The 16,740-nt window shown below is 39.5% G+C and overlaps 1 protein-coding gene across 2 annotated transcripts in view; it reads right to left on the reverse strand.

Annotated features, from left to right (window-relative positions):
- Positions 1-16,740, reverse strand: part of UBTD2 (ubiquitin domain containing 2) — a 50,708-nt gene that overhangs the window by 19,345 nt on the left and 14,623 nt on the right. Inside the window, exon 2 of one of the 2 annotated variants that reach the window (XM_040415691.1) lies at positions 5,126-5,362. In XM_040415691.1, the coding sequence (XP_040271625.1) occupies positions 5,126-5,362 (237 nt within the window). Of the gene's footprint in view, positions 1-5,125; positions 5,365-16,740 lie in introns of both variants that reach the window. The other variant, XM_040415692.1, reaches the window with a different exon arrangement.

Below are 16,740 nucleotides of genomic sequence, written 5' to 3' on the forward strand. Positions count from 1 at the left end.
TGGAAACAAGGCCAAGAGACTCAACTATGCACAAAAACATAGGAAATGGGATGCTGAAAAATGGCAGCAGGTGGCTCTGGACAGATGAACCAAAATGTGAAATATTTCACTGTAACAGAAGGCAGTCTGTTCACCAAAGGGCTGAAGAGCAGTACAATAATAAGTGTCTGCAGGCAACAGTGACACTTGGGGGATGTTCCTTGCAATTTTGGGGCTGCATTTCAGAAAATGAAAGTTGGGGATTTGGTCAGGATTAAAGGGGTTGTTCTGCCATTTATACTGATCACCTATCGACAGGATAGGTCATCAATATCTGATGGGGGGGCGCTGCCTACTCTTCAAACAGCTGATCGGCGGGGTGCCATGTGTCAGACCCCCCATCGATCAGATACTGATGACCTAACCTGAAGATATGTCATCAATATAAACAGCAGGACAACCCCTTGAATGGTGTCCTCAATGCTAAGAAATACAGATACTTATCAATCGTGCAATACAATCAGGGAGCCGTCCGATTGGCTCCAAATTTATTCTGCAGCAAGACAACAACCCTCAACATACAGCGAAATGTCATTAATGGGATTTTCTGAGATTTTGACATTGATGACCTATCCTGAGGATACAGGAAAGAGAAGCGCACATCGGGAGGGGCATAGGACTGGTTGGTAATTAAATAAACCTGGAGGTTTACCTTATGGAGTTGTGCAAAAGCACAACACTTTGCAGAGTAAGGAGTCATGTTCCAAGGGCTTGCTGCGTGGGCGATCAGGTCCCAGACGGGTCGATAGATGACTGGAGAGAGTAGGGAATTGAGGAAAGTCAGGAGAGGAATGGGTTAGAGACAATATTCTCGTTCACATTTTTTATTTAGGGATTCATTTGGAGCTGAACAGGCTTCTTCAGATAACAAACAAGATTATGGTCCTCTCCTGAGAAGCATGCAGACTACCCTGAGGCAATGTCATCCATATCAAAATCTCAGAAAACCTCTTTAAGAAAAATCATCAGCATAAGGAAGAACAAGAAGTCCTGGAAATGATGATATGGCCCCCACAGAGCACTGATATCAACATCATTGAGTATATCTGGAATTAGCAGGAAAAGAGAGAAGTATGAGCGAGCCTACATCCACAGAGTTCTCCTCGAGTTCCTTTAAAATCTGTGTGTAAGTGTACCTAGAAGAATGTGCTTTGAAGGCAAAGGGTGGACACACCAAATATTAATCTGATTTAGATTTCTCTTTTGTTCATTAACTTTGCATTTGATTCATTTATAAATATAATAACACTTTTTTAAAGCCCTTTTATTTTCCAGTATGTGCAACTTATTTACAATTTTCCACCACTGTCAGCATATTCAAAAAAGGGAACGGGTCCTCCATTGGCCCTAGGAATAGGCCATCATCATTAAAATCCGGGAAAACCCCTTTAAGGGGTTGTATAGGATTACAAAAACACTGCCTTTTTTCAGAAATAGCACACGTGTCCATGGGTTGTGTCTGGTACTGCAGCTTAGCTGAAGTGAATGTGGCTTATGCGCAATACCACACAAAACCAGTGGGCAGATATGGCATTGTTAACCCTTTCATGACCAAGGGTCATTGATGCCCCAGTGTCCAGGTCAAAATTTACAAATCTGACATGCGTCACTTTATGTGGTAATTGCTTTGGAACACTTATTTATCCAAGCCATTCTGAGACTGTTTTCTCGTGACATATTGTACTTCATGATAGTCATAAATTTGAGTCAATATATTTCACCTTTATTTATGAAAAAATCCCAAATTTATAAAAATTGAAAAATTCACAATTTTAAAAATTTCAATTTCGAAAGTCATACCTAATAAAATATTTACTACTAACATTTCCCATATGTCTACTTTATGTTGGCATCGTTTTGGAAATGTAATTTTATTTTTTTAGGACGTTAGAAGGCTTAAAAGCAATTCATAAAATTTTTAAGAAATCTTCCAAAACCCACTTTTTAAGGACCAGTTCAGGTCTGAAGTCACTTTGTGAGGCTTACATAGTGGAAACCCCCCATAAATGACCCCATTGTAGAAACTACACCCCTCAAGTTACTCAAAACTGATTTTACAAACTTTGTTAACCCTTTAGGTGTTCCACAAGAATTAAAAGGAAAATGGAGATAAAATTTCTAAATTTCACTTTTTTGGCAGATTTTCCATTTTATTACATTTTTTTCTTTAACACATTGAGGGTTAACAGCCAAACAAAACTCAACATTTATTACCCTGATTCTGCGGTTTACAGAAACAACCCACATGTGGTCGTAGACAGATGTAAGGGCGCACGGCAGGGCGCAGAAGGAAAGGAACGCCGTATGGTTTTTGGAAGGCAGATTTTGCTAAACTGGTTTTAGATGCCATGTCCCATTTAAAGCCCCCCTGATGCACCCATACAGTAGAAACTCCCAAAAAGTGACCCTATTTTGGAAACTAGGGGATAAGGTGCCAGTTTTATTGGTACTATTTTGGGGTACATATGATTTTTAATTGCTCTATATTAAGTTTTTTGTGAGGCAAAATAACTGAAAAATGGCTGTTTTGGCACAGTTTTTTTTTTACAAGATTCATCTGACAGGGTAGATCATGTGCTATTTTTATAGAGCAGGTTGTTACGGACGCAATGATATCAAATATGTCTACTTTCTTTGTTTGTTTGTTTCAGTTTTACATAATAAAGCAATTTTGAAAAATAAATTATGTTTTTGTGTGTCCATTTTCTGAACGCCATATGTTTTTTATTTTTCTGCCGATCGTCTTGTGCAGGGGCTCGTTTTTTGCAGAAAGAGTTGAGGTTTTTATTGGTACCATTTTTGGGTACATAGGATTTTTTGATCATTCATTATTACACTTTATGGGGCAAGGTGACCCAAAAATTGGCTATTTTTACAACATTCATCTGAGGAGTTAGGTCATGTGACAGTTTTATAGAGCAGATCGTTACGGACGTGGCAACACCTAATATGTATACTTTTTCTCATTTATTTAAGTTTTACACAATAATAGTATTTCTGAAACCAAAAAAATGATGTTTTAGAGTCTCCATAGTCAGAGCCATAGCTTTTTTATTTTTTGGGCGATTGTCTTAAATAGGGTATCTATTTGCGGGATGAGGTAACGGTTTGATTGGTACTATTTTGGGGGTCATAAGCCTTTTTGATCGCTTGCTGTCGCACTTTTTGTTATGTAAGGTGACAAAAATGGCTTTTTTTACACAGCTTTTATTTTTTTATGGTGTTTATTGGACGGGGTCTATTATGTGATATATTTATAGAGACGCTCGTTACGGACACGGTGATACCTAATATGTGTATTTATTTTTATCCCTTTTTATAGGAAAAAGCAATTTTTTTTTAATTTTACATTTTTATTTATTTTTACTTTTATTATTTTCACATATTTTTTTTTATCAAGTCCCTCTTGGATCTTGAAGATCCAGTGGGGCTGATGGCTGTACTATACTTTGCAATGCTCTTGCATTGCAAAGTATAATACAATCAGATGCCCTGTGGGTGGCAACAGCGGACGCTGTAATCGCAGTACGGCAGCCCCGATGGTGGAGAGAGGGAGCCCACTCCCTCTATTAACCCCATGGATGCCGCTGCATCTATGGGGTTACAGCAGAGTGATGCATCACGGAATGAATTCCCCTCATCTGTGCCCCTCCAAGTCCCCCCTTGTGTCCATAGTTGGAATTGTTTTAACTTGTACATGTTAATTTAATTCAGCAGGTCAGTATAATTACAGAAATATCAAATTTATACACATTGTTACATTTTACTTCGTTGACACAATAAAAAAAAAAAAAGTATTCTTAAGTGGCAACACAAAGACATGCTTCTTTTTGAGAGACGCAAGTTTTTCCGTCAAAGGAGCTGTGTGAGGGCTTATTTTTTGCAGGAGGGATAGGTGGTGTTTTCATTGGTACTATTTTGGTGTGCATATGACTTTTTGATAGCTTTTTATTTGTTTTATTGTATGGCAAGGTGACTAAAAATCAGCCATGTTGGCATTGTTGTTTGGGTTTCATTTTATGTTGTGCGGCATCAATGACATGTTAACTGTATTTGGCGAGTCATTATAGTTACAGTGATACCAACTTTATATATATTTTTTCAATTTTTCTATTTAGATATATAACATTTTTTTTTTTTAATACATGCTTTTGTGTAGCAATTTTTGCTTTTCTATCGACGGAGAAGGCCTATTAAGTACTACATCTGACACTATTCGTCCTCCGACTGCAACCAATGGACAATCCAATCACATCAAGGGGAACTGATGGGTGACACAGCGAGCTGCTTTCCTTTGTCAAACACTCAGATGCCACAGTCGCTACTTACTGTGGCATCTAAGCAGTAAAATAGCCAGGGTCACAGTTATATCCAATCCTTGCTGTTGCAGTGGGAGCCTAGTTGTACAGTACAGCACTGTGAATCCTGTGAGCATAGCTCCTCTGACTGCAGCATGGAGTAACTCATAATCCTGATGTACAGTTCCTTTATTCTGCAAGAAAGGGTTAAGCTGAATGCACACGGCTGCTGAGAGCAGGAGCGCATGGCGTCATTGGTTGCTATGCCGCCGCTGCACTACAGTAATACACTCGTATGATCTATACGAGTGTATTACTGTAGTGCAGCGGCGGCATGAAGCGCATGGCGTCATAGCAACCAATGACGCTGTGCGTTCCTGCTCTCAGCAGGATGCCAGGCTGGGATACCATGGACCGCTCACAGCCGTGTGCATTCGGCCTTATACAGTGACTCTGCAAGATGTCCATAACGGGTTAATTTATAAGGGGTATGTGCTATATATCACCCACACAAAACCATAGGTTTCCATCAGGACTGTCACAAAAAAAAAAAATCTTTATAAGGTTCAAAGGGTTGTGTACTGGGTGCTTTCATCACCAAGAATCTTGTAGATGCCAATACTGTACAATGGGCTGGAAGATTTATTATATGTCTGACATATATAAAAAAAATACTAGATTAAAGACAGTAAAACTAATTTTATAGTTACTGGTTTTAAAGATGTAAAATGCCTTTTTATAGAAAATAAACAAACATAATTGTGGTATAGTCTTTACCAGGGACCTACCATGCGGTAATGTTATACTTGCACCATCAATGATTGCTTGAGCCAGTTCATGATCATTACTCTCAAAAGCGTGTGCTGCTGCTTTCAGAGCATCCCAAATTTCTTTCCGTCCTTCAAAAGCTGGTGCAGTATCCCAAAATTCATCCCGTTTGCTACGTAACTGTCCATCTGTCATAGGGTAGTCACTTTTCCATTTGGGTTTATCCTTTTTCAAAGGTTGATTACGTCCTAAGGCCACTAAATATGAAAAATGCAAACCGTAAATATACATTTAACCAAATGCAAAAAAGCATGAAACAAATTACTTAGAAAAAAAATGTAGGCTCTGTGTACAAGAAGGCAGTCTTCAGACTTATGTGCACCCATAGCTAACTAAACGAATTAGGGTCTCTCTCACTCTTAGACTTACCTCTTCTGCTTTTAGCCATGCCAGGCATGAAGAGACACTTACCCAGTGCTGCCACAAAAGCCTTCTAACCAACACTCAATATCAACTTGGTAATGTAGTCATGCCACATGGGAATGATGTTATCACCCATAAAGTGCTGTGGTTGGAACAGACTAGGTGAACATGGAGGCAGCCAACAGTCTAATACTTCTTGTTCTTGCTGCCTTTGGAGCAAATATATAAAGATGTATCGAACAACAAAACTAATTGAAACAGAAGTGTCCATGTTGAATTCAATCATACAAAATTGTATTATCCAGATGGCACCTAACTGTACTATACTCATTGACAAAAAAAAAACAACACACAATACACCCAGATATAAATGCCGGATTGCTGCAAAACTGAGCATCTATGTAACGATAATGAGTGTGGTCTGATTAGACACTGGGCCTTGCCACAAGAGGGCATAAAAGTTTCTCTCTTGCTGTTCTGATACTGCTGTTCACTGCCGGACCCCATTGACTATAATGGGAAACCGCAGGGATCCGGACGGTTTCCAGCATAAGTGCCAGGTTTTGGCCGGACAAAAAAAATGGTGCACTCAAACGGTGAACTCTGCCAGATTAAAAAATTCAGATATGAAAGTAGTCTAAAAGAAGACTCTCAGGCTATTTTGGTAGTGTACCTTTTAGTGAGAGATGCCTTTACGACGCACTCAAAGACATTTTACCTAGTTGACAGACTTTACCCAGAGGGGGTGTATCATTAGACTTTGAGAAGCAAGATGGTCATTTCAACGAATCTCACACAATCTAGGCTGTTCTAACCTAGCTGGTAGGAGGTGTAGGGGGGCAGTGGTTACATGAGGGCATGCACACATGGCCTGACCATCAGTACAAACACAAGCAGCTCACAGTTTGGTTGTCAACCATCCACAGGAGGCACCTTCATTACACACTACTGTCTTTGCCTGGACCATATCCAGCTGCTTAGCAGAAGAAAATTTGGTGTCATGGCACCCATTACGTGTCCTGCCATTGACAGCCAGCCACCGTCGCCTTTATTTGCAGTGGTGTGGTCAACAAGACACCTTGACTACTACTGGAACTATATCGATGATACCAGGTTTTGTTTGGGATCCCACAACAGTTGGGTTCAAATATGGTGGCCTCGTGGTGAGCTCTACAATCCTGCCTTTGCTGTGGAGCAACACACTACCCCAATTGCTAGTGTGATGATATGGGGAGCCATCGCATATGACAGTAGGTCCCCCCTAGTAGTGATTCAAGTGACACGAACAGCTGAGTGATATGTGAAGGACATCCTGCAGCAATTTGTGTTGGCTCTCATGACAGGGCTTCCAAATGTATTTTTCCAGTAGGATAATGCTCACCCACACATAGCAAGGGTTTCCTAGGAATGTCTCTGCCAGATTGCAACACTTCTTTGGCATGCCAGTTTACCAGATTTATGGCCAATTGAGAAGCTATGGGAGCAGCTGGGATAACAGCTTCGGCAGCCTACAAGTATGTAGGATCTACAGGCCCAGCTGCATCATCTGTGGGCAAATATGCCACAGGATACCATACTGAACCTGAATGCCTCCATGTCCAACCATACCTCATCTTGTATCCAGGCTGGAGGCAGCCCAACAGAGTACCAGAGACTCCACAGTTTACCACAATAAACGTAACCTTTCGCTCTAAAATTGTAATTTTATAAGTAATTTATTACTTGCATGTATAATCATTACATTTACACCTATAAACTTTCATTTGATTCCAACAACTTCTTGGTGCGTTACCTTTTTTCGTCAAGGAGTCTACACATTTAGCATATATACACAAATAGTGGGCATGCTTTCTCTTATTTCAGAAAGCAGTGGGTCAAACGTGAGCACCATAGAATGTAAGGCAACGCTAGATGTGCTGAAAGTGGCAGCTCACATGCTTGCTACATTAAAAGATGGCAGTGTAAAGATGTTTCAGAGGAAGGACTTCTTGTGAAACCAAGCCTTACGCAAAGTCTTCATGCTGGCACTGATGAAAGAAATCCAGCTGGGTACCAGCCACATTAAGGCATCACAGGTTTTATTTATTTTCTGCATTTGTGCTTATGCCAACTGTTTTAGACACAGAAAAAAATGAAGAAGTGCCAGTTTCCTCTGCTGCTTTAGACTAATGTGGCACAATGATGGGTATGCACAGCTCTTGTTTGCCCACTGACATATAAAGTAAAGGAGTTTACACAATTCAAGTCTCATTTAAATGAGCTTATTCTATACATTCATCATTTGCTAACATTAACAGATATGCACACCCTTGCATTATTTCTTTGAAGCACAAGATCAGATAAAGCAGCTGTTCAGGTTAGATACTCTGTCAATTGCAGCACAGATCTGTTGCGAAACTACAACTTACAACATAACTGTCACAACAGGCTGGGCGTTGTAGTTTCATGACAGTTGGAGACCAATGCACTAGCGTATTACATAGAATAAGCCCAAATTTCAACAGCCACATAAACCTCCTTAAAGAGGCTTTGTCACTAGGAGAAATTTTGACTCTTATTTGTATGCAAATGAGCCATTGGAGCACCAAGAGGCGGGCTTATGTGGTTTGAGCACTGCTGGAGGCAGCCCAACAGAGTACCAGAGACTTCACAGTTTACCACAATAAACGTAACCTTTCGCTCTAAAATTGTAATTTTATAAGTAATTTATTACTTGCATGTATAATCATTACATTTACACCTATAAACTTTCATTTGATTCCAACAACTTCTTGGTGCGTTACCTTTTTTCGTCAAGGAGTCTACACATTTAGCATATATACACAAATAGTGGGCATGCTTTCTCTTATTTTGACTGGTTTGAGCACTGCTTCAGAGATGCCCCTAGTGCTCCAACACGCCCGCCTCCCCTTACATTGACAGCGCTAGACTTCACATCTAGCTCAGAGTTCTTGCACAATCGCACTCGTTTACAAACACGCCACGTGTGTACCCTGCCTATTGCTTCTTGCCGGGCAGCGAAGACTATTAGTGTGCACACGCCATTGACGTTATTCCAGCCAGAAATAGAGGTGACTGCAGATGGAGCCGACAGCGCATCCACTTCTGGGTGGAATGTCAACGGCAGGTGCGCACTAATCATCTTCGCTGCTTGGCAAGCAGCAAAGGACGGAGTGCGCATGCACTGTGTTTGCGAGAGTGTACTCAACGCTAGATGTAAAGAACTCAACGCTAGATGTAAAGTCTAATGCTGTCACTCTAAGGGAAGGGGGCATGTTTGGAGCACCAGGGGCGCTGCTCAAACCACATAAGTTTGCCTCTTAGTGCTCCAATGGCTCATTTGCATACAAATAGGAGTCTAAATTTTGCCAGCGCCTAGAAAGACAATACAGGAATTGTTTTACTCAGCTAGATCAACCCTACCAGGCTTGTCTAATAGGGTTGATCCTAGTGACAGAGCCTCTTTTAACCACTTCACATCCGCCAATAGGATATAAAATGTCCTATCGGTGGAGGTTTGTCTCTGAATGGACGTTCTGCCATTCAGAGATGGCAGCTGCACGCTAATCGTGCAGCTGCCGAGCGGGCGGCCCGTTGTCAGTGATAGCAGGACAACCCAGAGAGAAGGCAGGGACAGTTCCCAGGTGTCCTTGCCTTCTAGATCGCTGTATACACAGCGCTCGAGTGCTGTGTATACAGATCAGAAAGCGCTATGCGCTGCCTGTCCCGGCCCGGCGGTCATGTGACCGCCGCTGCCGGGAGAGTGCAGGAGCTGTCGGGTCTTCCATAGACCTCGATCAGCCCTGCACTGAGGCTGTACAGCGTTGTATTTTGCTGTACAGCCTCTCTGGGGGGTGTATTTCCACTGTAACTGGGGCTACTATGTCAGCCGCAGTTACAGGAGAAATCAATAGTGAAAAAAAAAATAAGTGAAATTAAATGTCCCCCAGAGGTCTTGTATGACCTTATGGGGGGACGCAAAGTGTAAAATAAAAAATAAAAAGTGTTTAAAAAAATAAAAAAGGTTTCAAATGTAAAAAAAAAATTCCCCAATTAAGTAATAAAAAAAAAATAAAATGAAAATAAATAAATAAAAATAGACATATTTGGTATTGCCGCGTCCGTAACGACCGGCTATATAAATATATCACATGATCCACCCAGTCCGATAAACATCATAAAAAAAGAAAATCTAAAAAAATCTTACATTACAAAAAGTGAAACTCCAAGTGATCAAAAAGGCGTATGTCCCACAAAATGGTAACAATAAAACCATCACCTCATCCCGCAAAAAAAATGAACCCCTACCTAAGACAATCGGTCGAAAAATTAAAAAAAACTATGACTTTCAGACAATGGAGACACTAAAATATGTTAAAGTTAAATAAATATAAAAAAAGTAGACATATTAGGTATTGCCACGTCCGTAACAACCTGCTTTATAAAAATATCACATGACTCAGGTGAACACTGTAAAAAAAAAAAAAGGCCAAAACTGTTTGTCAAAAAAAAAAAAAAAAAAAAAAAAAGAAGGTTTGGCTCTCAGACTATGGAGACACTAAAACATCATTATTTTGGTTTCAAAAATGCTATTATTGTGTAAAACTTAAATAAATAAGAAAAAGTATACATATAAAGGTATTTCCACGTCCGTAACGATCTGCTCTATAAAAAGGTCACATGACCTAACCCCTCAGGTGAACGCTGTAAAAATAAACAAAAACTGTGCTAAAGCAACCAATTTTTTGGTCACCTTGCCCCATAAAGTGTAATAATGAATGATCAAAAAATCATATGTACCCAAAAATGGTACCAATAAAAACGTCAACTCTTCCTGCAAAAAACTAGCCTCTGCACAAGACACTCGGCAGAAAAAAAATAAAAATATGGCGTTCAGAAAATGGAGACAAAATTAGCTTAATTATGTAAAACTGAAAGTAGACATATTTGATATCATTGCGTCCGTAACAACCTGCTCTATAAAAACAGCCCATGATCTACCCTGTCAGATGAATTTTTTTTTTTTTTAAACAAAGTGCCAAAACAGCTATTTTTTGGTTACCTTGCCTCACAAAAAACTTTATAGAGCAATTAAAAATCATATGTACCCCAAAATAGTACCAATAAAACTGGCACCTTATCCCCTAGTTTCCAAAACGGGGTAACTTTTTGGGAGTTTCTACTGCAAGGGTGCATCAGGGGGTCTTAAAATGGGACATGGCATCTAAAAACCAGCAAAATCTGCCTTCCAAAAACCATATGGCGTTCCTTTTCTTCTGCACCCTGAAGTGTGCCCTTACATCTGTCTACGACCACATGTGGGATGTTTCTGTAAACCGCAGAATCAGGGTAATAAATATAGAGTTTTGTTTGTCTGTTAATCCTCAATGTGTTAAAGAAAAAAAATAGATTAAAATGGAAAATCTGCCAAAAAAGTGAAATTTAGAAAAGTAATCTCCATTTTCTTGTGAAACACCTAAAGAGTTAAAGTTTGTAAAATCAGTTTTGAGTAACTTGAGGGGTGTAGTTTCTACAAGGGGGTCCTTTATGGGGGGTTTCCACTATGTAAGCCCCACAAAGTGACTTCAGACCTGAACTGGTCCTTATAAAGTGGATTTTGGAAATTTTCTTTAAAATTTTAAGAATTGCTTCTAAAATTCTAAGCTTTCTAACGTCCTAAAAAAATAAAATGACACTTAAAAAATGATGCCAACATAAAGTAGACATATGGGGAATGTTAAGTAATAAATACGAATTTTTGGTAAATTTTGGAATATTTTATAAATAAAGGTGAAATATATCGACTCAAATTTACCACTGTCATGAAGTACATGTATGTGTCACGAGAAAACAATATCAGAATGGCTTGGATAAGTAAAAGCGTTTTAAAGTTATTACCACATAAAAAACCAACATGTCAGATTAGCAAAATTAGGCTCTGTCAGGAAGGGGGTAAATGGCCCAGATGTGAAGTGGTTAAAACAATCGATTGTTGAACCCTCATCAACGTAGAATATAGAAACCATGACTCGGTGGAAATACCACACCATTTGATGGCAAAGAGATACTTCACTGAAACTCTTTGCCACTCAAGAAGGTAAATTCAGAGATCATACTTCTTTCTACTTAATATATGTAAAACGCAATATTTTTTTTCTTTTTATAAATCATACCCACAAAGTAAAAGTCGAACAATTAAATGTACAAACTAAAATGGTATTCAAGATTGATGACACCAGTATATTATTTACCATAAGTACATCAACTAAAAATAAATCAGAACTCATAGAAGACTGATAAACTTCTTCACATAAAAAGGTTGCTATAAATGTAAGCCAGCAGTATAGAGATGGACCTGTAATCTGAGTTTGCAAGATGCCTGGCTTCACCTAGAAAAGAAAGCGAGAGCTACAGTACGCCACAAGAGAAGGTCACACGTACTTTAAATATTTTATTAGCCAGAGCTCCCCTGCTGACATGCATAGCACAGACAGGACAGTAAATGCAGAAACATGAAAGCCGCTTACAGATCATCTACATTCTATAAATAATGTTTCATGAGCAGGTTTTGTGATTTAGGGCCAAAAAAATAATTGTCTTATTTATCACAGATCACAGATTATTCAGGCTGAATGATTCCCAATCTAAATCTATTAAAAAGTTATTCCAGCACGTTAAAAATGCTCCCCAGTGGTTTGCAATTGGTCAGAAAATAACCAGCTTATACTCATTCATGGGGTCCCTTTTGGTAATATTCTCTTTAGAAAGTGTCCGATGAGGACTGTAGTATGAACTTTGGCATCCACTGCCTTTGAATTGAGTCACAAAATCTCATTAGTATCCAATATTTAGAGAAGTATATCAAGTATGCAAAATGAGATTGGGAAGGCTACAGGCAGCTTACAGAAGCACTGCCTAGATCAGTGGTGGCGAACCTATGGCACAGGTGCCAGAGGCGGCACTCAGCCATCTCTATGGGCACCCATGCCTTGGAAAAAGTCTATGGTGTACCAATTTGCCTTAGACCTTTCCTGCCATTCATCAGCGCAGGGCAAGCTATGAACGTGCCGCATTGGATGTAGGCAGGCTATTACAGCTAAATGATAAAGTACATGGTAGATATGCTATATTGGTATTCAGGCTAAATTGTCATGTTGGCCGCAGAGGATGACCGTAAAAAATGCTTCCGGGTTTTTCACCCTTTAGATGCTGTGATCTCACATGATCACGGCGTCTAAAGGCTTTAATTACCGACTTTAATGGGGCCACGTCCTGATTTTCATTGACAAGTATAGGACAAGTTTGATTTGTTTTGTGGAGCTGTAGAAGGGAAAAAAAAGACCCCATAGAAGTGAACGGGTCCGCATTTAATCCTCAAAAAAACTGCCGTCTGAATGAGCCCTAATTCTGACATTGTTTTTAATCACATATTGTATTTTATCTAGGTGGTAAAAGTAGAAAGATGCTCATATATTAAAAAACACAAATAAATATTGAAGAAAATGTAAAACACATCCTATACGCAACTTCAATATGTCAGATATATGCTGTATTTTTCGCTTTATAAGGCTACTTTCACACTGCCGTTTCTGGGTCCGCCTGTGAGATCCGTTTCAGGGCTCTCACAAGTGGCCCAAAACGGATCAGTTCAGCCCCAATGCATTCTGAATGGATAAGGATCCGTTCAGAATGCATCAGTTTGCCTCCGTTCAGCCTCCATTCCGCTCTGGAGGCGGACACCAAAGCGTTGTATGCAGCGTTTTGATGTTCGTCTGACGAAACTGAGCCAAACGGATCCGTCCTGACTTACAATGTAAGTAAATAGGGACGGATCCGTCTTTACTGACACAATATGGTGCAATTGAAAACTGATCCGCCTCCCATTGACTTTCAATGTAAGTCAAAACGGATCCGTTTGCATTATCCGTTTTTTGTTCATGGTAATGCAAACGGATCCGTTCTGAACGGATACAAGCGTTTGCATTATAGGTGCGGATCTGTCTGTGCAGATACCAGACGGATCCGCACCCAAACGCAGGTGTGAAAGTAGCCTAAGACACACTATTTTCCACAAAAAAGTATGGAAGCGCTAACTACTATGAAGGAGGAGCGGGAATCAGTGAATGTAGCGCTGGCTGTACTTACCGCTCCCTGGTCTTGTCGCACCATCTGGAGCATTAGAGGTAAGTTAATTTTGTTTATTTTGGTCTGATCTGAAGTCTGCTATGGGAGTATGATCTGAGGGGTTTAAGGAAAAAATAATTTTTTTCTTCAAATGTTCCTCCGCTAAAACCTAGGTGCATCTTATAATCCAATGCATCTTATAAAGCACATTACACTCATTTTCGGCTAAAAATCCAATTTTTAATTGGTCTTTATTAAAAATACTGAGCTGTTCTGTCACAAAGGGTTTACTGTTTTTCTAGCTGTTTGAATGGTACTTTCTACCGTCATCTAATAAACCTTATCTCTAATCTACTAAAAGGTCATAAACACTTATTTAAGTCACATTCTTATCAGTAAGATAAAAACTGAGCTTTGATGAGTGTTTATAATGTCAGAGAGGAGAGATAAGGAGCCCCTCAGGTCCCCAATTGACGGAAAAGAGCATCTGAGCTCTATACAGATAAAAATGCTACATATTTTTTTTAATAAAGACCAACTCAAAAATGATCTTTAGCACAAAAAAAAAAAAAAAAAAAGAGTACAATGCAATATTTAAAAAAAAAAATCCCCCTAAAGGTGTACATAACCTTTAAGGACCAGTCTATTTTAAGCCTTCAGATGCAACAAATTGTTTCCTCCTCGCATTCCAAGAGCTACAAGGGTACCTGCACACAGTGCAGAAGTTCTGCACCAAAACCATACAAAAAAAGCACATAAATCCGCACTATTGTTCTTGATTTTGGTGTGTTTTATGTGCATTTTTTTATGCGGTTTGTGGTTCGGATTTTGTTTGGTTTTTCTGTTTAATAGCACCATTGAAGCCTATGGGGGAAAACCCCTCTACAGAAGGTGTGAAATCACACGAACAATTGACATAATGCAAAATCCGCAAAACAGGCCAATCTCTGTACCCAAGGAAAAAAGCAAAGTGTACATGAGATCTGAAGATCTCATTCACTTTCTTGGTACTGTATAATGCTGTGGTTTTTCCACACAAAATTCACGCAAGTGTAATGCGCAACATGTGCAGCCACCCTGACTTTTCCGAGGACAAAGCTGTAGGAGGGCTTGTTTTTTTTTTGCACAAGTTATACTTTCATTTGTGCCATTTTGAGTTATATATACTGTAATTAACTGTTAACGTTTTTACATTTTTTAGGAAGTGTGGCAAATAACAATTCTGCTACAATTTAACACCAAGGACCTTGCAATAAATTAACATGATAACTGTATTTTCTGGGACAGTGCGATTTTGGCAATAACATATATGGTAGCTTTTTTTTTTTAATGTTTAGTACTTAAAATAGTATTAAATAAATCATTTTGGGGAGCTGCTTTGTGAGACCCATAGTTTTTTGATGTAGCCATATGGAGACTTGTTTTTGCGTCACAAGATGATTTTTGGCACCATTTTGTAGTACACTATTTTTTTTAAATTTTTTTTTTGGGGGGAACAAACACAAATGTTGCCACAAGCTTTTCTTTTAGTTTATTAAACTTTAATTTAAAGGAGTTAACCCACAAATAAAAAAAATATCTTAAGTAATACACCCCATTATTTCAACTGCCTCAATGCAAAAATGTTGCTCTCCAGTGTAATCTTCAGTATGCGGAATATGTTGGTGCTATATAAATAAAGATTATTATTTCAGGTTTTGTTTTTTTAAGTTTTTGATGCCAAAATCAGAAGTGGATTATAAAAGGCCAAAACATATTAAAGGGTTTCTCCGGACTTTTAATATCATCAATATCAGATCAGCTATATGAAGAGACGGTGCGAACAGTGTGCACCTGCCGTCTCCAATCTCTCTTCCTGCTCGCTGCTGCTTTGGCATAGACATAATCTGATATTGATGACTGATCCTGAGGATAGGTCATCAATATTAAAATCCTGGAGAACCCCTTTAAAAAGGACCTTTCACCGATTATTACACTATGAACTAACTATACAGACATGTAAAGCGGCGCCCGGGGATCTCACTGCACTTACTATTATCCCCGGGCGCCGCTCCGTTCTCCAGCTACGCCCTCCGGTATCTCCGCTCACTAAGTTATAGTAGGCGGAGATTCCAGTCCCTAAGTTATGGTAGGCGGAGTTTGCCCTTGTTCTGCTCTAGCGCTGGCCAATCGCAGCGCAGAGCTCACAGCCTGGGAGGTTATTTTCTCCCAGGCTGTGAGCTCTGCAATGCGATTGGCCAGCGATACAGAAGAACAAGGGCAGACTCCGCCTACCATAACTTAGTGAACGGAGATACCGGAGGGCATAGCAGGAGAACGGAGCGGCGCCCGGGGATAATAGTAAGTGCAGTGAGATCCCCAGGCGCCGCTCTACATGTCTGTATAGTTAGTTCATAGAGTAATAATCGGTGAAAGGTCCTCTTTAAGTGCAGATATGACTTCTCCACTTTAGTTTCTTTACTTTCTGTGGGTAGGCAGGAGCTCTTCAAGCACCTGCATATCTCAGAGAGGTACTGAAGTAATTTCTAATTAACCCCTTCCTCCTCTGCATAGAAAATAGTCCCTTACAAAAAGGCCCAGTGATCCCATTAATAAATAGCACTATGGTATGAAAAGTTATTGTATATATATTTAGAAGTTAGGTGCGAATAAATGAAAGATGTCTGGGTCACTTCATCATGACGCGCTGGCTCATTCATCAGGTGATCATGTTGTTTTGGCCGACACCAGAAATCATCATTTCTAACCAGCAAATGTCCTTGTGCAAAATGACAAGAGCTCGCAGTAGCAATAGGTCAATCGTGTACAGAGGAGATGATTGCTGCATCTAAATTTAGCCCTCACCTCCTCATACAATCAGGAACGTTTGTTCCCCATTTCCTGTAAAATCAGTAAAAACCCACCACTTAATACAGGAGAAGGTGGACCAGAACTTCATCCAGAGGATAAACAGCGAGAGGTGCTACTAGAGAGAAAAATGTTCATAAAAATCCCAACTATATGGTTACTGCATGTGTATTGCAATAATACATAATTTCAAATGCTTTATTCCATACTTTTCACAAGATAACCCCTTTTATTCAACTTT

This window comes from Bufo bufo, chromosome 1 (genome assembly GCF_905171765.1).
Source record: "Bufo bufo chromosome 1, aBufBuf1.1, whole genome shotgun sequence".
Classification (NCBI taxonomy): Eukaryota; Metazoa; Chordata; class Amphibia; order Anura; family Bufonidae; genus Bufo; species Bufo bufo.